The sequence below is a fragment of the Manacus vitellinus genome, unplaced genomic scaffold (assembly GCF_001715985.3).
Source record: "Manacus vitellinus isolate BGI_N305 unplaced genomic scaffold, ASM171598v3 scaffold_36_pilon, whole genome shotgun sequence".
In the NCBI taxonomy this organism is placed as follows: Eukaryota; Metazoa; Chordata; class Aves; order Passeriformes; family Pipridae; genus Manacus; species Manacus vitellinus.
Genome location: NW_021940508.1, coordinates 7467517 through 7491125, shown reverse-complemented (window position 1 = coordinate 7491125; position 23609 = coordinate 7467517). Strand labels below are relative to the sequence as shown.

At 42.5% G+C, this 23609-nt stretch overlaps 1 protein-coding gene across 1 annotated transcript in view; it reads left to right on the top strand.

Moving 5' to 3' along the window:
* The window catches only part of DNAI1 (dynein axonemal intermediate chain 1), a 141416-nt gene that overhangs the window by 60100 nt on the left and 57707 nt on the right, over positions 1-23609 (top strand). The window contains exon 13 of the mRNA XM_029961550.1: positions 7166-7413. Within this exon, the coding sequence (XP_029817410.1) occupies positions 7166-7413 (248 nt within the window). The remainder of the gene's footprint in view (positions 1-7165; positions 7414-23609) is intronic.

Sequence of the window (23609 nt, the reverse complement as noted above, 5' to 3'; positions counted from 1 at the left end):
GTGTCATAATGCAAAACCCTTTCTGATCAGAATGAGAAAACTCTGGTTTTACCTAGAGCATTGCAAACTCTTTTTGCAATGCTGATCTGCTCATCTTTATCTAAACCAAGGGGGAGCTGAGATGGAAGCCAGATCCTCCTGCTCTTTTTAGGAAGGTGCTACATATTTTCATCCCGTTCTCCCTCGTTCTTCTTTGCTTCTAAGCCTCTGCTCTTGCAGGCACTGACAAACAGCACATGGTTCTAGGTGTTTCCTAAATACTAACTTTTGTTGCCCTCAGTTGACTGTGGTTTCTCTTGTATTACTTTACCAGACTGTAATTTAGAGTAAGATGCAAACATACCTGACAGCTCGTTTCCTTAAAAGCTGTTTATATCTATCCATCTGTGCTTCCGAGATTTGTGTCTTGCCTCTGACATGTGTGGAGCCCACAGCAGTTATTAGGACTGTGACGCAGCCTCAGGACATGTATAAATTACAGCTTGCCTTGCCATCTGACAATTTTTTCTTCTCTAAAAAGTCCAAAAGACTTAGAAATTCTAGTTTTGTACCTCTGCTATCCAAACTGCAAGTTCTGTGCTTCCTAGAAGTCCCAGCTAAAAATATTAACTGGATCAGGAGTAGCAGGAATTAGTCAAGCCGCTGGTGAAAGGTGTCAAACAGAATGTTAAATTTGGCATTCAAGCATCTGAATCAGCATAAGCCAAAATGATCTATGATTTGCCTCCTCTGCACTGGTGGACTTGCTCAGCCTTTGCAGATCTTGCGGTATCAACACTGCTAACTGGATGGTACATATTTCCTTGGGGTAGGAAGTGCCTGTGCTCTCACAGTTCAGGCCAGTGCAAGGTGGTCTTGGCAGGCGGGGGTTCAACTTCCACTGACAAATGTAAGAAAATAAATGCTGTTGGAATTATCATCTGAGATAGTGTCTCAGAAGGGGTGCTGTTGGGGTGTGTAGTGGCCCTGGAGCTAGGCATTGTTTTCCTTGGTCCTCTGGATGGGAATGTAAACTCACAGCAGATGAAATGTGTGACTGATGAAAAGGCAGGTGAAGTTGTAAATCATGCTGGGAACAGAGCTGTCGTACAGAGTGATTAATCTTGTGGTAAGCTGGAATTATTCAAACCAAATGCATTTTAATGCAGCCAAATATAACATTATACCTCTCTAGACAAGGAAGAGTGCTGTGTTTTGGAAGGCAGCTTCTCTAAAAAAATAAAAGAAAAAAGAAAAAAAGAGGAAAACCTCTCACTTTTGTGAACAAGTAAGAAATTTGAGTTCTCAGTGTGATATCTTGGCAAGGAGGCCGAACATGATTCTGGTGTGCAAACAGGGAATCCTGAGTAGCAGCAGAGATATGATTTGAGCATTAGTGAGACCAATACTGGAATATTACATTTGGTTCCAGAGCCAACATTTTTCAAAGCGTGCAGAAAAATGTAGATAGTTCAGAAAGCATCTCAAATTGATTAAACAGTTGGAGAGGATGCCCTAAAAGTGGAGAGAGGACAACATTCCATTGAAATTTGGACTGGAAATGATTTTTGTCTGGCCCTAGCATAAGTCCTAGTCATGTGATATCCTTCACAAATCTCTGGAAAGTTTCTTAATACTCTACTCTTCTCCACATCATTTTGAGAAGTGGCTTTCTCTTTGCAGATGGGAAGACAGTGCCTTTGGCTGGTGTGGCAAAGCTCGCGTTGGTTTCTCGCTTTTTGCTGAGCAGCCCTCTCTATGCAGTGCTGGTGTAAATAAATGGGATTTTTGAGTTCAGGGTGTGATGGTTATCAAAAGTATGCTGAAAGGTAACTAGCATTCAGTTTTAAGGTATCTTAATGAAGAGAAATACCAGACATGAAAGAAGTCTTTTATTCAGTCAAGGTAGGCACAGTGAGAATTAGCAGTGAAAAGCCAAGTAGGTCAAATAAGGAATTATGTTCACTTTTTAAATCACTCGAAGTGATCAAATGTTGAAACAAACTGCAAAATGAAACAGTGGCTTCTCTGTCTTTTGAGATCTTCAAATGAAATGTGCATATACTTGCCAAAACCAAGTTATCAGGCTCAAAACAGGATATGCCAGTAACATTTTTGAGCTGTGAAGTAGAGGAGGCCACGCCTTCTGGCCTTGAGCTATGAAGCAGTGAATTCTCAAAACATTTTCTTTTCTGGGAAGGGACTGTTTTGAAAGTTCAATGGAAGTCTTTTCCCTGCCCACAGTATGGTTTACAGCCAGATCCATAGTGATCTGGGATATATCAACACAACAGGATACTTGAGAACTTCTGGGCATTTTAGGTGATAGGAACAGAATGAGCACCAGTGATACTGGTTTAAATTTATCAGGAATCCTGCGATGGGGTCTTCTTGAGCTGTGAAGTCCCAGCTCTGTTCCCTGTTATTCTAGCTTACTGTGGTGTCTTTGGCAGTCCCCTCCACTGCCTTTTCGAATTCTGTAAAAAAAAGTGCTGCATATACAGGCTTAAAGCACTCTGAAGTGCTATAAAGCTTCCAGTTATTACTTTACTCCTCAAGAGCCTTTGAAACCACATTCAGCACATGCCCAAACTCTCTGGGCGCTTGGAAAGATTTGTTCTTTCCTTGATTTTTTGGAACTATTGGCATACAGTTAAGCTCGAAGTGCCAGCTGTTTCCTTTCTTGCAGCACACCAATTCTGCGACTGCAGCAAAGTGTGGAGTTGGCAGAGCTATTTAAATAAGCCTTTAAATTAGGAGAGAGTCTTGCAAGTGAAAGAGCAGTGCAAGCTCACCCAGGTTGTTTCACAGCAGGTTAGATCAGCTGGTGCTCAGTGCCCTGCGCACAGGGTTTGCTCAATGACAGAAAAAAAAATGTATTGAAAAGTCACTAATTTGTGACTTGCTAAGTCTATGCCATGGAGATGGAAGCACAGGAATATTCTTAGATTGTGCTCAGGGTTTTGTAGACCTTCAATTTGCTTGGAGAAGTTTGCTGGTCTTTTTTGTCCTCTAAATATCTGAAAGACAAATAAGTAGCTGAGGCTACCAAAATTTTTGTCTTTGAAGCTAATCTCTCCTCCCCAGAGGAGATTGTCTAACCAAATGTAGAGCACAACCAGCTTGGCTTCCAAGAAATTCAAGCCTAAAGGATAGAGCCCCAGCCAGCCAGCTCATCAAAACAGAGCGTATCTGGGAAAGGAGAGTAGATATGCTTGTGTAGCTGTGATGGTCAGAAACAATCAGCTGTTCACAAATGTATCTCTCCATCTTTTTCTTTTTCTTTTTCTTTTTTTTTTTTAATCAGATAGACTCCTGGAAGAGACAGGACTGATTTTAGGCAGCAGTAGCTCTTTTTAGCATGGTGATATCTTGTTCCAAGTGATATCAGCGAGACAGCTGGCAGACTTGATTTATAGAAAACCATGTATCACAGGATCGAAGATATAAGGCTGCAGTGTTTTGGGTTTTAAATCCTCCAAAGAGAAGGTAATTTGCCAGTTCATCATGCAAGAAACTGGAGCACTGGCTTCTTGTGTAGTAAAAATACCTACTTTAACTCATGACCGTGGAGGATCCCCACACTGAGATTTATTATGTGAATGCAGGATTTATCCTAAGCATTATACTTTCTAAACTGAGGATACTGATGTGTTGAGCATACCGGTTCAGCCACTAAACATTTTGGAGGAAATCGAGGAAAACCATGTATGTCTCATGGCTTTGTTGGTGATCCAAGAGGGAAAGATGTAAATAAAATTAAAACCAAAAAACAAAAAAATGATATACACCTCCAGCAAACAAAATACTTTGGTCCGATATTGAACATTTTCTGGTTCTTTTAAATTCTAATTAAAAGAAATAATATAAATGGAAAATCTGTTATAACAGACACTCAGTAAGCATCAGAACAAAAGATTTAGATGTTTTTTAGATTTTTTGTTTTGCATGAACTATTTGGTGATATCACAATGATATTCTGGGATACTTTCCTACCACTAAATCAGTATTTTTCTGAAAAAGATTTGGGGTGAATGTGTCCAGCTTTAAATACAAATGCAGAGGAACATTTTAGACAGTGTCAATAGTTGGTTTGAAACCTATTTCTTTTTGCAGGAGATACTTACAGTCTCAGTTCTCCACGCTGAGACCAGTAATCACACTATCTGCATCTTTCATTAGTAAAACTTTTCATCTCACATACAGTTATTACACATCAGTGTCTGAAATTTAGCCCCTGCTCATGTGAACACTGAGGATCTTCATGACATGCAACTCACTACGGCAGGAGCCTATTCACTCTCCTCTTCTTGCTGTGCTGCCTTTTGTCCTCCTGTAAAGAACAAGCCCTGCTGGCACTGATTATCAGAAAAACTGCCTAATATCTCTAATATCTCCAGCCCTTGTACCTCAGGGAAAAAAAGGCAGTTTGCACTTTGTGGGTCTGCATGGGGCATCACAGTACATGCTGGTGCATCCATGTGGTGCAGAGCAGCTGTCTCTGAAGCTGCTGCTTTCACTTCCAGCAGTGGAATCACCATTGTCATCTCTTGGGTCTGTACCCTTTGCTTGACAGTGTGCTCCATGGTCTTCTAACATTGATTCACTGAGCTACCTGCATGCCAAGAGACTGACTACCCAGGATGTTCGGGCACAGTGCAGTGCTAGTTTTTACTGAAAACCAAAAACCTTTCTCTTGATAATGCCACTCTTCAAGGCTATACCACAGATGTGCTGCTGTGAGTATGTGCTGTCCCTGCCATTCTGGAACACTGAATATCACTAATGAAAAAAGCTATTTTCATTTATTTATTAAAGAACGTGTATGACATGTACGTAACCGTTTAGTATTCTGGGTGAGAACTCACCCTTTGTTAAAATGGATTTATCTGCCTATTCCAGAAGGCTTTACTGGGGTTTATGCAACTTGTTTCAGTGTTATTTGTGGGGTTTTCTTCTCACGTTGCCTTTCATGAGGAATAGGCTGTATTTTAGCAATTGTATTATTCAGACTTATGTGTGGTGTTCACACATCTGTGCTTTAACCCACATCCACGATATTTCATAACATAATAATAATATAATGAGTAGGATGCAGCTCCTGTATTAAGGTGGGTTTACCAAGTCAGTGGTGGTTATTATAGTCAGTGGAGCATAGGGAGTAAATCAGATTTACTCGCCTTTGAAGTGAATTTTCTGCACTCAGTGAAGTGGATTGATTGATCTCTACTGATGATGGCAGGAGCTTGGACTCTGAGCGTACAGGCATCCACACATAGACCTGCATTTGGGTGTTGTAACTGCAAAGTGTTTCATTCTCCCAGAGCTTTTTCCCAAGGCTTTGCTCTTCCCTTGCCAGGCTAACCTCCAGGTGGAAGTTGCTTCAGTTGGTGAAGCTGCTGGGCTATTTCAGCTGATAAAGGCCTGCTCTATCACCTCTAATTGAAGAATGTGGCTGGCCTTTGTTCCTGCCAGATCACTGGGGAGAGAACAGCCTCCAAAACCCAATTCAGATCTTTGGTGGCTGAATTACCCTCTGAGGAGGTGTCTCTTCTGCTGTCTGTACAGGGTGATGGGGGACAGCTCTCCAAGGCTCCCTGGCACAGTGCTAACAAATAGAAAATGAATGTGCTCCACAGACTTTTTGAAAATATATCTGTCTGGTCAGCACACTCCAGGAGAAATAAGATTATGAAACAGATTGGATTCAAAGGCTGATTTGACTTCATAGTCCATTCTGCTCTGAGTCACTCCAGGTGGTCATTTCCACAGCCTTCCCAAGTGTTTTTACTCCTGAGGAGAGAATGGATTCATCCTTGTTGTGGATGGACCTCAACTAAATACCAGTTCAATGACATTACTTGGCTAAGAACAAAGACAATTCCGTGAATTAAAAGAACTGGGCAAATCTCTGATAGAGAAAACATGTTCAGCTAGAATTCTAGGAATAAGCTTCCCCTCATCAAAAAAAAAAAAAAAGTTTAAATTGTTATTTGGGTTCAGATATGTTTAAAGTAATGCCAGTTTTGGAATCTTACCTTTCTGCCCAATGAAGAAGCCATTTTCCTCATCTAATACCAACATGGAGAGACCTGCGAACAGAGAATATTTCCACAATCAAATACAAAGCAGCAGTTCTATTGGTATGTGTTTCTTTGCTGGTTCTTTGAATGTTCTCTCAATGTGGCCCTGATAAATTTGACGTACACAAAGTCTCTATCAGCATGCTGATTTGGGATCAGCTTACTGCTAAGGAGAGTTTTCTAAAGTTAATGTTATCTCTGGAGTACACATTTGCCAAGTCCTAATCCTGCAGACTGCACAAAATGTGAAGAGACGTAGGAAGCATTTTTAAAAGAAGAGGACTGTTCTGGAAATAGGATATATACGGAATACTTGTAGCACAGAAAGCAGAATTTATTTCCCATATACTGGGTGCCTGCAGGCATTGACAGTAATAAAAAGCACTAGATGGCTAGGATACTCTCAGAGACAGCATTGTTTTCATAGATTAGGAAAGTTCCTTCTTTGTTTCTGGAGAGCTTATCTACATCGACAGCTTTTCTTCCCCTTTCAGAGAATTTGGAAATTGTTTTTTACATCACCAAAAAACCCTGAGAATTGCAGAGGCAGCCAGGGCATGATAAGTAAAAAACACAAAAGAAAGATGGTCCTACTGAGAATAGGGAGACCTAATTTTAGCAGTGCAAAGGAAAGGGGAAAGTAAATAGAAAAGAGAATGGAAAGTCTTGCCAAAAAGGAGTTTCTGTGCCAAACAAGGAGATGTTGGACATCAACAGAAAATAAATCAGTTGTGACTTGTATATTGTCCACTTAACGAGTAATGGCAATGGATATGATGCTTTACAGGTACTTTAATGAAATGCTTTTCTTTGAAAAAGCAGTGGAGACTGAAATATCAAATATTGCCAATACAGAAACTGAAATGACACTATCCTTGGTTCAACTATCCTTCAATGTCTGCAACGTTAGTGGAATCCTTAGTGGGAGTGATATATCAACGGCATAAAGGATGTTCAGATGTAGGCACACCAGTGTGACCATTTGGTCCTGTGACTGATGCCCTTCCCACATAACTGTGCATTCAGGGGTTTTAGGCATAACTGGGTGCTGTCAGATTGTATGTTTCAATAGCTGGAAACTGATTTAACATCTCCTTGTTTAGATGACTTCATGAAGCAGGGCCATGGCATGCTCCTGCTCTACACCCTGAAGAACCCCTCCTTCCCAGAGTACATCTTCAGCAGCGACAGTGGCGTCATGTGCCTGGACTTCAACAGTGAGCACCCCCACCTCATAGCAGTGGGCTTCTATGATGGCAATGTGGCCATCTACAACCTGAGGAAGGAAACCTCCCAGCCCAGCTACAAGAGCAGTGCTGCGTCAGGAAAGCACTCAGGGCCAGTGTGGCAGGTAAGGCTGCTTTTCCTTTCCTCTAAATGGGCTTTAAATAGGACTGATTTTGGGCACAGCTGGAAAAGCGCTGTATGGAGAAAGGTGTTGTTTTAATATACGCATTTCTGGTTGATTATTAAGTTCTTTTTTCAAACTAATTTTGCAATATGCAGAAAAGCAAAGCAACCGCATGAATCCTTGGTTCCCAACAGAAGCTAAGCATGGGAGCAAAAGTTTGCTATAAACAATTATTTCTTAGTTTTTATTATTATAAATTACTTCTTTTTGGAGAAGAGCTGTATCGTATATACCAGCATGCAATGCTATTTATGTTCCAAATAGAAAATCGCAGGGCAGCAAGTCATAAGCTGTGTATAAAACAAGTATATCAGCTCTAAAAGAGATCTGTTGGGCACAATAAATCCAGGGGCAGCTGCCTGTGGAACTGGCTGCCAGTATGATTCAGGACACACTACCTTGTAGTTGACCTTGTAATTGATCCTGAAGTACTCTAGTGAATTAAGAATTGTGATGTGCAGGTAATGCTCTTAAAGTAATGCCACTCTGGCGTCTGTCACAAAGAGCCCCCAGATGGATGGTGCTGTGAAAGATCAGGGTGAATATGCTGCTACATCCAGCTAACTTTACAGTTATGCCTACGATGTAATCTGAGCCCAGATTGAAGCACTGTAGGTTATATGTGCTTCTGATCTCATTTATAGCAGCAGAATTGTGGCAGCATCTATTTCAACATGGTCTGTATAAGCCCGTTGAGGTGCAGAGGTGTGTATTTGATTTGCCAGCCTGGGCCACGGGTGTTGCTGCTGTAACTATTGCTGCCACCTGATCTAGGCTGGCTAATACAGTCACGTGTCAATGTCCCTGGTACTTTGGCACCTGCTGTGTGTGGATTGTCCCCCAGCCATGGCTTCTTATTATTGCATCTTCCTATGTAAGTCCAAGAAATCAAGGGAACCTGATGGAACTGCAGATGAATGTGGAATATGCCAAGAGCAAGACCTGTGCTTGCTATAAAGAGAGAGTTTATGCAAATGTAACATTTCAGAGAAGGCCTGAATTTTATATTTCCTGCTTGTCTGTCCAAAGCTTTTCCTCTAGCAAATAATTACATCTCTTCTTCCAGGTTAACATTGTACCCCAGCCATGGGCTGTTATTGTAATACAGTGTGTCAGGCATGCACATACACACACACACATACACACAGAGAAAACTCTGAGCTTCTCCCACTGCCATTTAGGCTTCCAGAAAAGCCTGGCCAAATAATAAGTCCTATGTGCAGTTTTTTATGGCCTTACTGCAGCATGCTATGGGAGGTTGCAGTTGTTACTGCACACTATAGATGCCAGAATTCCATATCATTTGTGCCCCAGATGGAATTGGGAAGGACAGGGTAAGCTTAAGGGCTGTTATTAGCAGCCTCATCCCTGCAGACCAGAAGCAGGTACATTCAGGAGTGGAGGCAGCCTGTATGGGGTATTTAGAGGAAGGTTTGTGCGTGCCACTTGGCAGCAATGTGGCTCAGAAGTGAAAAAAATCATCAGGCACTCTAGGAAGATACCACTGAAAAGGACAGAAAATACATCATGGATAGGGACAGGTGTAGCTATGAGTAGGCTGTAGTCCCTGCTTTTTTATTTCGCAGATTGAGTACTAAGAATAATTATTCTGAGTTTTCTCCTGCAATAAGAAAATGCCTCTGAGCAACCTGGCCTAGTGGAAGTCATTCCTGCCCATGGCAGGGAGTTGGAACAAGATGGCCTTTAAGGTCCCTTCCAATCCAAACCTTTCTGTGATTTTGTGATTAAAGTACCAATATTTTTACTAAACTTTAGGATTTTTTACTTGCTACAAAACTTAGTGAGCAAAGTTAGTAATTAGGTGATTGTACAGCAATCCAGAGAGCTTGTACCTCTGTTGGAAAGATCTGAAATGTAAGCATTTGTCAATATCAGCCAAAATATTTAGAAAAGGTTTTTGCTCCATTTGATGGGAGGAAAGTCAACACAGACTATCTGTTAGGGTGAGACATTGGATTGTTATTCCTCATTCAGCATTAAATGATTCTAGAAAGTGATGCCTTGTTTCTCATATTTAGCTCACCAACATCCCAACTAATCTGAAGCCTGGTCTTTGTCTAGGTCCTGGACCTCACTTTTGTAGAAAAAGTGAACAAAGTAGAAAAGTAACAAAATTCTCCCAAACAATTAGCTTTTGTTCTCTGGACTGCCTGGCTTCTTCCTTTAGAAACAATACAGCCCTTTCACAATGGAAGCAAAATGGGAAGTGAGTAAAGCAGACTGACAGCTCTTTTCTTGTGCTGCTTCATCTTCAGTGACTTAGTAATATCTCAGTGCATTTGCATAAAACAAAGCTGATGTAATATTGCCCATTATGAACAGCAAAACAAAATAATACGCATTTTCTAATTCTGTTACCTAAGAAGGTGTTTCTCTGCCTAATACCACTCCCTATTTTTAAAGAGTGTAACAATGGTTTCTTATGTATTTGGCAATTGTCTTCTATATTAAGTGCTACTGCATTGTGAATAATGGAAAATTCTGGCTTGTTTTAAATTACACATTTCTAATTGCTTGGTACTGATCGATGAGCATCCAAATCCAGAAGGGAATAAACACGTTCATAGACATGTGAATGTGTATGCCTGCAGTGCAGTGTGCATAATGCTGTGCATAACCTTAGGTCTTACAGCAGCACAGAACTAGAAATGGTCTCCAGGTCAATGAATTCAGGCCTCTGCCTTTGAATATAAACATCAGCTGAAAAGGAGTCACCTCCTGTGAAACTGTGTCAAAACTGTCATGTTCTGCTAGGAAAAAGCCTAGGTGCTGTTAAACTAAACCCTACTTTAATCAACATAATGCTCAAATAGTCAGCAAAATCTTCACACTCCCATCATTTCTGAGTAAGCCTACAAAGCAAGTTCCTGGTCAGTGTATTTTTCTGAGCCAATGGCTCACATCCCAGGGCTTGGCAGTGGATGTTAATGAAGGTGCCAAAGTGGAACAACTGGATTAGACTTTGGCACCCAGAGCCCACAAGAGCAGTATCCTCTGGGAAGAAATGAAACCGTGCTGGGAAGGGGCTGTCAGCATGGAGCCTCTCCCCTTTCTAGCTATGGAATTTGTTCTTACTTTCTCCTTTCTTTTTTTAAAAAAGATTATGATTAGGGTTTATTTACAGCTGAGAAGACTGCTTTTTCTCATACCTTTCTACATTTTAGGTTTGAAGCATTTGAAAGCTGCAGCAGGTCAGAAACAGGGATTGATAACTGAAACTATCTGCAGTGTCAACGTTTCTGTTGTTCAGTCTCCCTCCTGAAACACATCTTTTTTGACAAATTTGTTTTCAATCTGTGCTTCTAGTTCACTTTCACATCAAGTCAAAGGACATTATTTCTGCTTGCTGCTGGGCTTGTACAGAGCCAGCACTGCTACAGAGGGTTAGAAATAATTATTTTTTTACTTGCTTACCATCAGAGTTACTGACTAAATTGTCACTGCAGAGTGTTGACCCTAAGATCTGCAAAGGGAACATTTCTTTTGGCTGTGCTTAAAGCAAATCTCTGCAGTCACAGCGTGGTTTGGAATTGCTATGGAGAGATCACTGGTTAGAAAAGCACCTTTGTTCATTGTTAATTTACTGAAGCTGATTTGGCCTCCCTGAGGAGCCGATGCCATGGAGCTTCAGATGGCATCCCGAGAGAATTATTTTCTGCCTTATTTTCGTGTATGGGAAGAGAAAAAGCTGGCCACTGCTGGCTAATTCTTCACCAAATGCAACTCAGGTTAGATGTGATGCTCATGGTTTGAACAAAAAGGACAAAGCAGGATGGTAGTAGTCTGCAAACTGCAAAAGGAAACTAAAAGAAGTGTCAGCTTGCAGAATAGTTTCCCAGTAGAATTTGCAGAAGTCCCATCTCAAATGTAAGCCAGGTAAAACACACCTGAAACTTGCTCGCTAGAGTTTGCCCTATAATTGTATGATCCCTTCTTCATCTCTACTTTCTATGTTCCAATCTAAGTCCCTAAATAAGTCTACGCTGCACTTTAGCAAGTTCTGAAACCACCTCAGACACACTGAAGTCTTGTTTTGCTGATGGAGTAGATGAAAATCCCTTTAAAGTCAGCATGGCTTGCTGCTGCACACAGCTGCACAAAAAAAAGCCCTTTCTGGGAAGATGATCATATTTGCTGCACTTAGGAGAAAAAAAAAGCATTTTGTTTGTAATCCACAGTCACACCAGCACATTGTTTCATTTCTGATGACGGGCATTCTCCTAAATCTGTCATCTGCAGTCAGACAAACAGATTTTGCAGCTTGCATTGCCTCTGAGATGTTACTGCTTCACATAATATTTTGTTTCTTTGGCTTCAGGCAAACAAATTGTTTGATGCAAAGCAAATAAAAGAAAAATATAAGACAGAAGGTTGCTATCAAGGTCAGAATAAAGATCAGCTGTCTCAGAACAGCCTCAACACCCTTCCTGTTACCTTCACTGCTAAGAAGCACAAAATAGGTGTTTGCTGGGGGTAGTTCAGTGAAAAAATTCTCATTCATGTCTGTGAGGATACTGCTACTGGATAACTCTAGAGGAGAAATAGAAATCTGGAGAAGAAAAGAAAGCAATAGAGACCTGAAATCAAGGAGGCTGGACCCAAGATAGGGATGAGGAGCACCAGGATGTGGACTGGCAAGTGGGAGAATGTAGCCTGAAAGGAAAGCGGAACATAAACCTGATGGTGAGAATCATTTAACACCAAACTTCTACAGTATTGCAAGACAGTTGTGTGTCTCTTATAGTAGGTCAGTGCAATATTTGCACAGGGGGCCTTTCTCTTCAGCTCCAGCTTTCTACTACATTTTTCATGCTACCAGCCCTGCCTTGCATATCTGGCCCAGTGCAAACAGGGCAAAAAGTCTAATTAACTTCTGACATCCCAGGAATAAAAGAGGCCACTGTATCCTCACCAGAGAGGTCACTTTACTTGTTCTGTGCTTGCACAGAAGTACAGAGGAGTGGGAAAGGCAGCCATGGTCCAGCCAACATGCATTTGGGGTCTGGAGCTCTTAATCTGTCAGAGGCTTCCTTGTTGGAGCAGTCCTTAGCTGCAACCCTGTTCCCTACAGTCAGTTCTGCATCCACTAACAGGAGGAGCAGGAGTTGTGCCAGTCTGCTAAGGACCTGACACCACATCCCTTGCAGAAGCACCATGAGTCACTTAGTGGCCAACGCACCTGTCATGTCCTCAACCTCTCCTGGAGGGAACTGGGCAGGAAGGGCCGTGCTTGGGAAGAGTTGCTATATGCTTGTGGTAGAAATCAAGGTTAAGATCAGCAGCCTTCTGGTTGTCCCTTGTTAGTGGGAGAGCTCACTACAGACACACAGACACAGCCCTGCTGGAGGAAATCCTGTCTCCCACGGAGTTAAGTTTTACTGTTTTGTGGAAAGGCTCTGCGGGGTCCCAGAAATTCACACAGAAGCTTTGGGCTCATTTAGGCATGGTGGAGGTGCTGGAAATTGCAAGGCACTCCTGTGGCAGAAATGGTGGATAAAGCCTTTTGCAGCATGTTTTTATGTTGTTCAAAGAGTTTGGACACTTTTCAAACCACTCTAAGGTTCGGCAAGGTAAGTATCCAAATGTCTTTCACAATAATGAATAAAATCCTTGATCCTTTAACTTTGATGGTGTGTTTTTGAGATGGTATCTAACTGTATCTTCTGGAGATTCATTTTCTGTAACTGATTGTTTTTAAATTGTTCCTTGGATGTGGATTCTTGTGGGTTAGAAATTGTCTTGCAAAGCATCCCTCGCAGGTCATGTAATGTTTGTCTAAAAATGAGCTCTTTCTGCTTGGATGCTGTATTTCTCTCTGTACTTCATGCAGATGCTGAACCTTCTGCTCTCACTGTTCCTTGCTCAGTAGATTCTCCTCTTGTAACGTGTTGCTATTCTCTCTTCTCTTCCTTTTACTTAAGATCCAAACCATCTTATTTTGGATTTTCAGGTTGTTTATTTCTTTTCTGGTGTCTGCAAGCAAAATACAAGAAATTTTCCATGCCCTTTAGTTGCACTGATGCTAGTTTGTGGAGAAAACTTCACTTGTAAAATTTAAAACTTCATGAAAGCCTTGGGATGTTGGAAAATGTTAGCCTGAGATTTAAAATAGCAGAGAAGTTGTAATGCATTTGTTTGGTTGCTTGGATCTTTGAATCCTGTTCTACTGCTTTATAGTGTATATAAATACACTGATGGGTCTTAATGGCTCCAATACAGCCTGAGACAACACAGTGCTGCTCTGAAGAGGATGAAATAAAGATAAGAGAGTGATAATGGCAGAGCGAGAGAGAAGCTGAACAGAGATGGTGCAGGCAAGGTCACTTTGACACATAGCGAGATGTAGGGAGCCCGGGCTGGTGATGGCTCCCACCCTACTCCCATCCCTGGGGCCATGGGGAGCTGCCACAGCTTGATGTAGTGCCCAGGAGTCTCAGCACCCAACAGGCCCTGGGGCTGTCTTTCCCAATCCCTGCTGATCCTGTGGTGATGAGAACCTTCTGTCAGATGCTATTTCTGTTTTAGCACCATCAGATAACTTGGGAGTTTGGATGTCAACCTGCCTGCTGTGTGTGTCTGGTTTTCCTGCACATGGAGCGGGAAACTTCATATTTTGTCTGTAAATTGGAAATTTTGCTCCGTGAGTACAGTCAGAATTGAAACCAAGAGCTGTGAATTGCAGCTGGTCAAATACCCCTGAGCTTTGTTGGCCTCTGGCACCCATCATTCAGCTGCGTGTTGTGTCTGACATGGGAATATGGCTCCTAATGGGACAGACAGGTGACAGTCTAATGCCTGGTTCCTCTCTCCTTGGCTGTTAACATGCCAGACTAATAAATACACTGGGAAGTGCTGCGAGAGGAATAAGCAAGCAAATTCCTGTTACAACGCTGTGCGAAGCAGAGCATCCGAATCCCAGCAGGAAGCAAACAAACTGAAAGGAGGGCCAGCCTTATCCAGTGCTGTTTATAACTGAGCTCTACTTCCTTCAGATAAATCTGAGTCTCTGAAGCATGTGATGCACAAGCCTCAGGCTGGGCCTTTGCCCTGCATCAGTGGCACTCCCATGATCATGCTCTCTGCTTACTGATGGGTCCCTCCCAATATCACCAAATGTGGTCTTTAGTAGGAGAGGTTTTGCTATCCTTTTTCTGTGCCCCAAATTTGTGGATGTCTGTGAACATGCTGATGCAGTGGGCCTGACTTTCTGCTCCTCTCTGCTGATCTTGCACCCTTGAGTTCCTTGATGTTCAAGACATGGTGCCTGAAGCTCTGAGTCCCAGGAAGATGCTATCAAGGTGGAGAGCATTTGATCTAAGTGTAGGAGAGCAGTATTTTTCAGAACAGGAGTGTCTGTGGGACTAACTAAGATGTGGGAGTTTCTTTTAGAGTGTTTCCTTGTTGCTGGTGAACTCATCTAGCTCTTTTCCATCAGCTATCAGGAAGCTTTTAAGGACTTTGGAGAAGAAAACTTCAGGAATGCTTGTAGTAAAATTTGCAAGTAGCCATCTGCTGCTAGAAGAGAAGAATTCATAAATTTGTTGGATGGAAAGTTCCTAGCATTGTCTGTAGCAAGTTCCACCAGACAGGCCTGGAATTTGCTGGTACCTGTGAACAAAGTCATTATCCAGTCTCATGTCTATGATGACAGTCTGCAGTTGAGGGCTGCTTCTGGAGCATCCAGGCAGTGCTGGGCTGTGTCTTCTGCTCCAGGAGGTTTTGAGAAGGTTTTGGTTGTCACAGCATTGCTGAAGGAATTCATCCTCCTGCATCTCTGCTTGGTGAGATATGGTCCTGCCAAGCTGACTACTTTGGTTGCTGCCTAAGTTTTTGGTAGATGAAGCACCTGCCTTTGTTTCAGTGCCAGTCTGCAGTTACCAAACCTGTCACCCCTCCTGGCCCTTCAAACTGACATATCTATTGTCGCAAACATACAGTAGGTAAAGTAAGGAGACATCTGAGTAAACCCCTGCTGCTGCTACAGGTAGGATAGGATGGCAGGGACTACCTTAGATCAGAGTTGCTCATTAAGGATGTAAGACAAATGCAGGAAGCCCAAACTGACTTAAGGGCATTGGAATCTTTGAACATTTGATATTCACCAGATTTCTAAACCATTTCCTCTCTAAGGCAAACAGTTCAACCAAGTATTTAAGTGTTACTGGTTCACCTTTAGAAAGAGTTATTCTTTGCAGACCTTACCTCTGCAGTGGCTTCTGTCATGGGAGCAAGTTTACTTCCTAACTACATTGAGCTGACCCATTCTATCTTCTTGCATGGTAAAATGTCAACAACTTTTTCTAAAAAGGATAGAATAGCCCTCAGAACCCTCCTTTGCTTAGCAACTCCCTTATCTGCAGATTACTGTCATAGCTGAAACATTTGCATTTAAAAGAAAATACAGATTTTAAGATAAAACATTTTTCAATGAATTTATTTTTACGTAACAAGTAATTTTCATATATCTCTCTCCATCAGCTTTTACTCACACTGAAAAGACTTGTTTGCTATACAAAGTAGCCTCATCTATTGCAGTGAATGAAGTAGTCACAGTGTGATTGAACATGACATGCAGTAAACATGTGAGAGGTGAGACTGAATTTAAAATCAGACTAAACCTTCCTTTCTGGAAGTGGTGAGCTGTTTGTGAATCACAGAAATGAGAAGCAGAAGAGGCCTTGAGAGTGTCCTTTTCTTCCACTCATGCTATCACAGATGTTGTGTTACCACTCCTGAAGTGCATTCTTCAAAGTGACACTGGGCAGTCTAGCTGTCTTCACCTGTACTGACAGACAGGAGTCATTGCCTACTGTGTCTTATATAGTACACACCTCTTAATGCATGAGAAAAGGATTTCTGCACCCTCCAGCAGTATCACTTTGCTGATTCCCACACCAGTCTCTGATTCTTTTCTGCACTACTGTCACTTAGCCATAAATTCCCTAATTTCTACATGTTTATATGCTTTCTTCTTCCTGTCTGTGTCCCTCTCTCCTTGTCTTTATCACATTTCACCTATTATTTTCAGATTCTGTTCCAGTTTATTGAGATAACTTTGAAACCTGATCCTAGCAGAATCCTCTGTTTCTCAGCTCTGCCATCTGCAAACATTCCATGTATTTTGCAAGTCATTATGCTACTTACTAATGAAAATATTGTATAGAACTGAACCTAGGATACTGCCTTGTGGGACCATCTAGAAATGTTCCCCCAAGTGGTCAAGAAATCACTGACTAAACTCCTGGAAATTCATATTAAAGCACTCATCCACTTAATAGTAAATCCTTATATTGCTTCTGAAAACATCACAGGGAGTATGCCAGAATCCTTACAAAATTAAAGGTAAAACACATCTAGTCCTTCCTTTAGGCCTGTTACCCTGAAAAGGAAGGAAATACATTCTGTTTGACCAGGTCATTTTTGATGAACCCATGTGCACTGTTCCTTATCTTCTTATGCTGTACATATATATGGATGACTTAATACTTTGTTCCGGCTCTCGAAATTCAGCATTAGGCTGACTCATCCACAGTCCTTTAACCTATCCTTTGAGACAGGTTTTGTTTTCTGGGATTTCCTAGGGGCTTTTTTTCCCTTGTTCATATCCTACAGGACCTCTTCTCTCTTTTAGTTTTCATGGGTAATTGCAGTGAAATTCAGAGATTGCTTCAGCTGCTCCCTTAAGCACCCTAGGCTGAATTTCATCAGGCCTTACAGAATCAGATATATCTGCCTGAGCTCCTAAAGTTAATTTTTTTAAATGTCTCATTACAATTTATCCTTTTATATGGCACTGAAAGAAGGAAGGTGTTAATAGCTGTTTTACTTATGGTTTGTTATGGGACCTGCCTTCCTTTATCTAATAGAGTCTGAGAGGAAGAGGCTTAGATGAACCTTTTTGGAATATCTGATTTTGCCTCCATGCAAGGTTCAGCCTCCTGAGCTGAAAAGTCACTTTTCTGTCGAAAGAGCCTCCAACTGTCTCTCCATGCAGGTGTCTCAGGCAGTGGCAGAAAGGTGATAGTGTACCCCAACTCACGAGGGTTGCTTTTCACCGTGACATTCCTGGATGTGCAAAAACTCATGAGTCTGACAGTGGCAACTGAGCTTTTAGCAGGCTTGTTTCTTCTTGTGTGGGATCTCCTCTTTAGCTGTGGCTTGACTGACTGCATTTTTACCAGTGCTGTTTCTAGACCTCGGGGGTGTGGATGTGAACAGGGACTAAGCTTTTGCAGCAGGGCTTCTGAGAAAAAAAATTAGGGACTAATGTCTTCTAGGACGATGTTGACCAAAGCTCTTTACGTTTTATGTTTTGTTTTATTACTTTTGAGATTTTTCATTCTTATTGCTTACTCTTCCACAGCAGAAATGCTGCCTGATTCCCAGTTAATGGACAGGAATGGCAAAAAACGGAGATACAGACCAGCAATCTCCTTTGCTGAGCATGCACCACAGTGCAGGAGTGCTTTGTGCTGTACCCTGCTGTGCTGGCTCCAAGATGCAAGATGGGCATGCTGGTCACTCCATGGTCCTGGTCCCCCTCACTGAAGGACCAGCTGGGCATCCCTGCCTGCCTGCCTGTGCTTACCTTTGACAGGAAGTCCAGACCCGCACATAGCCAGAGCACAGCCAAAACTTCTCCTGCCCCAGTGGTATCTTATGCTCAAAATGCACTTAGGATGCAGGAGCTGCTTCTCCACCAAGTATAGACTTAGCCAAAGAGATTGACTGGACTGCTTTGATCTTTGACCAGGCTTCACTGAGTTATCACAGCTCTTTAAAATCTTTGTTATTGCCTTCAGACAAAATGAGTCATCTGGATTTAGCTCACTCTTTGCCTTTATCCCAACTAACCATGGTGAGGAGTGAAGCTTTCTGTCTTCCTTTCTCCCACCTCCACACTGGAAAACTTGTCCTGCTGTCCACGTTGGCACTGGGGAGGGACTTCATATGCTGCCCTGTTCCTCACCTCTAAAACTTAATCTGCCTGTCTCTTGAAGTACAAAAACTGATGCTGGAGTTACTTTGCCTGTGAGTGAAGTACCCTGTGCTTTCTAGGTGAGCAAGTGAATAATTTTGGGGAGTCTCTTGTGACTGACTGCAGGAGAGTAGCCTTGCTTCTTGCATATACTCTTCAAAGTGCCTGGGCTTGGCTTTGCTTGTGGTGGCTGGCACAGGATCCTCTGGGAAGTGTCAGGCCCACTTACGGTGCCAGGCTGGGGCACATGATAAGCAGCAAAGGAAGAATAGCTGGCAACGTCCTTGATGGAAGGCATCTAGGGACTTTGTTGTAGATGCACTACTTTGTCTCACCAATGAGGAGGAATAAACTATTTGCTCCAGCAAAACAAAAAGTCAGCAGACTCAGGATAAGCTGAGTGTCCAAGGAGACTTTCACAGCAACAGATCCCTTGGCAAACAGCAGAGACAAGTTACACAGGGAGGAGAATAAACAAAAAAATGGTCATTTGTCATTGGCAGGAGGAGAATGTGAAAGATTTCTTCTCTGCTGGTAATGACTTGATGTTTCTAGATGCTGTTTTGCTGAAAGTTGTTGTCAGGAGCCAACAAGAAACACATTTGGAGGTGACAGAGGAAAGAAATGAGAACTGTGTCTTAGCTCAAATCAGAAACTGCTGTAAGGGAGTCCAGGAGAATATTTGCACCAGAGCACAGGGGAAATCAGACTGGCTCCAGTAGATATGATCTATGGAACAATTTATTGTAGATCAGCACTTCAGGATGAGCCTTCAGCATGATGCTGAGACAGGCTAAAAGATAGGATAGCTGCAAAATGGAGAAAGTCTCCAATATACAGACCAAAGGTGCCAACAGCTGGAATAATGTGTTTGGTTTTGGATGGATATTCCTGGTTGGAGTTTGGTCTGTCTCTCTCTGTCTCTGCAAGAACCCACACAGTGTTCATCTGTCACCTGATGACCTGGGTTACTGTGCGATGGATGCAGCCAAACGGCAACCATGAGAGCCTGTGCCCTTGCTAAATCACAGCACATGTTCAGCTCTTCTACCTTGAGAGAGCCCCAGAGCTCTGCTGGCACTTTGCTTTGGCCCAGGCTTGTGCACACAGACATGGGAAATGTGGTTTGGACAGTGGGTTTGTGTCGGTGCTTTGCTGCCAGGGCAGGCACATCTAGAGCGAGCTGAGAGCCAATTCCCTTGCTGTGTTTGCTTCCTTGATCCAGAAGCAGATGTTTGCCAGTGGGAAGCCTTGAGTAAAAGTCTTCAGCCAGTATGAATGTAAGGAGAATTGTCCAAATCCCACTGTTTACTGTGTGTGCCCAAGGCAGGGGGAAAACAAGGTGGCTGGGAGAGGCTGGAGGGCTGGAAAGCACTTGTGGTCCTGTGGTGCACAGCTGGACTTCTACAAGAGACCTACATGGCTCTGTTCAGCTAAGGAAGCAGGTGGGTGAATTCTCTGAGTTGCTGGGCTGGGCAGAATGGCAAGGTCTCTGAGAGGGCCTGTGCAGCCACATCAGCTCAGCACTGACTTACAAAGTAATGCTTCAGGCACAGAACAAAGACGTGTATCTAACGCTGAGTACTAGAGAAAAGCACAAAGCTAAGTTAATGACGAGTAAGTGGATGTTGCAAATGAGCTGTGATTATCCTGGGTCATGAAAGGGAAGGAGAAAATATTTGGGAAGTATATTAGAAGTTAAAGGAGTGAAGAATATAAGCTCATTACTAAAGCAAGCTTTCAGCTAGTATTGAGTGTTATGAATAAGGATGAAATATTTGATGTTGTACTGTTTAATCTTACACTAAGTGTCTGAGACTGGCTGCCTAGTGTGATTAATGTAACAAAAGGATAAAAGCACAGGTCAGAGTAGGGAAAGAGCATGTTAAAAAATATTTAGATGAGACATGTTCTTGCTCAGCAGCAAGATCAACTTAAACATACCCTGGAGTACTTAAAGAAGTAGCCAGAGCAATTTCAGACCATTACATGTATTTAAGAATGGTTTTGGTCTACATCCATCCTGCATTTTAAGCAGAGGCTGGTGTTTATGTGCAAGTCCATTTACAGATCTGAACTGAGTGAGTACCTCGAGTAAGAGGCAGGGTTGGGGTGTGCTCTGGGGCATGGATGAGGGATAGCATCACTCTGCTGTCCCATAAGGGCCCCCACACATTCATATACCTGTGACATGGGCAGACTGAAATAGGATAGTCTGCTGTCCTCAATCTCAAAGCACTTTTCAGTGATGCTGTAGAGCCAATGTCCGGCAAAAAGTTTTCTGTAGGTGCTTTCCTCAAAGTTACTGTCCTTGCATGCAGGAGGGTCAGTGGCATGGGCAGGGTACCAGAGCCCAGAAACCAGTGTCTGAATTTCACCTAGGCTAGAGGGATCCAAAGCCAGCCAGAGGGACAGCCAAAGCGTGGATGATAGCACAGCAGTGCACTGGGCTGCACTCTGGCTTGTAGGACAAGCATGGCCAGGGAAAGGAGGAAAGATCTCAAAGGGCTGGAAGGAGTGAAAAAATATCTGGAGGAAAATGATTGGGTTGGACCCAGAGAATTACTGACCAGGCAGACCAATTTTGAAGACTGGAAAAGCGTTTGAATAAATGGCAATGCTGTTTGTAAATGTCTAGATAATAAGGTGATTCAGAGAAGCCAACATGCATTTGTCCAGAATAAATTGTCAAGCCAGTATAATTTCTTTTCTTTCCTTTGCTTCAGAGAAATAGGCCTCATGAAGAAGAGAGAGGCAGTCAAGATTATCACCTCCATCTATCTTGACTTGACTAAAGCTTTTGATCCAGGTTCACACAGTGACATACTTGTAACCAAAATAGAGAAATATAAATTAGGTAAAATCACCATAAAGAGGCAGCTCTGGTGGCTCAGGCAGTGTGCTCAAAGAGCAGTTATACAGAGCTCGCTGTCAGACTCTGAAGGTGCTTCAAGTGAGACCCTCCAGCTGTCAGTTCTGATCTTTTTTTTGATCAATACTTTCATAAACCACTCCAATTACAGAATAGGGAAACCCCTTTGGAAGGACAAGGCACTTTTCAGGACATGATTATGTTCAAAATTATCTTTATAAATTGGAAGAGATTCCCAAAATCAATGTGATGAAATTCAATAAAGACAGGAACAAATACTGCATTTAGAAAGGGGAAATTAAATGAACAGATATGAAAGAAGAGATGGCAGCTTAGGCAAGGTGCCTAAAGGGAAGAGTATAGCAGATCACTGCCAGGGGCCAGCAATGCAATGCTGTTACACAAAGATATGTATCATTTTGATTAATTAGCAAGAATATAAGATAGAGGAGGTTGTAACTCCTGCCTCAAGGTGGCCCTGTACTGTGTGTTTGCAGCTGCAGAGAGAAGGACTGAAGAGAAAGAACAGGAATGAGGAAGGCTTGGGTCCTGAAGGCAGGACCCAGGAGCAATTGGTTTGAGTTGGAGTGGAAAAAAAAGGAGAAAGGAACAGTGACACAACAGCCTTTTCTTGCCCATTTGAAGACTGTTATATAAAGGAGAATAAACTGTTGTTCTTTGTGTCCACTGAGGAGATGGTAAGGAGTAGTTGGCTTGACTCTTGGTAAAGGAAATCTCCTGTATCAGGGCAGTTAAGCACTGATGTATCTACAGGGAGGTTGTTGAGTGCCTGTTGTTGGAGGCTTGTGAGAGCAGCCTGTGTGAATTGTCACCAATGGCAGGAGTGTGTCTGATCTTGCCTCAGAGCAGAACAGAAATGCTTTTGGGGTCCCTCCAAACCCTGCATTGCCATGATGGCTTTGCCTAGGAGTGTACTGATTGCCAGATTGGCACTGGAAGGAGTTTGTCCCCAGGTCATATTGGTAGGGAGTTTCCTCAGCAGCCCAAGGAGTTGTTTGCCTGGCAAAGTCATCTGAGCATCTTACTTAGCCAGTTCATATAAGTGTGACCTGGGGATTTGATAATGCCTTTGTCTTTCCTCTTCTCTACCTATAGCAGATTTTATTATTTTCTTTTTCAGGCATGGAATAAGTGAAATGCTCTTATTTTGTGTAGGGCAGGTGTCAGCAGGGCCGTGGTACTGCAATGCTAACAAAGGGCTCCTTGAAAGATAATTAATAGAAAGGGAAGGAATTGCTCATCAGTCAATGTGCACGTGTTGCATGTGGCACCTCACACTTGAGTTTTGGCAAGCTAAGGGTGAGCCAGGGGGATCTGTGTTTGCAGTAGCTGATGTCACCTCACAGAACTGCAGGCAGAGCCTGCACCATGCTCAAATCAGCCTCCTGGCCCCTGTGGTTTTGACCAATTGCATTGTGTCAGTGCCAGAAACTAACAGCCTGTGTGCCGTGAAAACTGATCAAGCATTACTTCTTTCATAGGAATGACATCAGAAACATAGGAGTGTTCAAATCAGATTGGATAAATGGTCTAATCTCCTGCTGCACAGGAGTCATTACCACCTGCCATAGATAAAAATGATAGTATTTTCTTGCTAGAAATGAATGGATTATGGCCCTGCTAACCTGCTGTACATAGTAACGAACATGCCGGTCTTAATATCTATTAATAAATCAGGTTTTGAATAATCTCAACTTCTTTAGAAATAAACAGGCTTTAAGAAATGAAAAGTGGTAGGTTCTTCTAACAGCAATGAGTTTCACGCACAAATTTTACACTACAAAAATAGTCAGGTTAAAGATTACACTGTAAAAATGGCAACCAGATACTTGCTTTTGTTACAGATGTCATCATGATCAGGGACAGAAAATGCTTGCTGCTTTGTGTTTGCTTGTCTCTTCATTGCTGTTTGCATACACTTTCCTTTTTCAGGTGCTTCTTTACTCTTACTCTGTCATAATTGAACTTTTGCTTTAAATCATTTCACACAGCCCAAATCCTGGTTTGATTATCACATGCTTCAGGGAAGAATTAACTTCTTGCCACTACACAGTTTCCTAGTTCTCTCCTCAAGTGCTCCACCTCGCACAGCGTGGATGCTGCTCATGACAGGAGGTTGTGCCATGTTGACAGGCCTCTGGGAGCAGAGAAAAGGCCAGTTCTGAGCAGATGCCCAATTTGATTGCAGTATCATGAGGGCTAATTACTCTAATAAGCATTTATGGGATTCAGAGATCAGGAGGA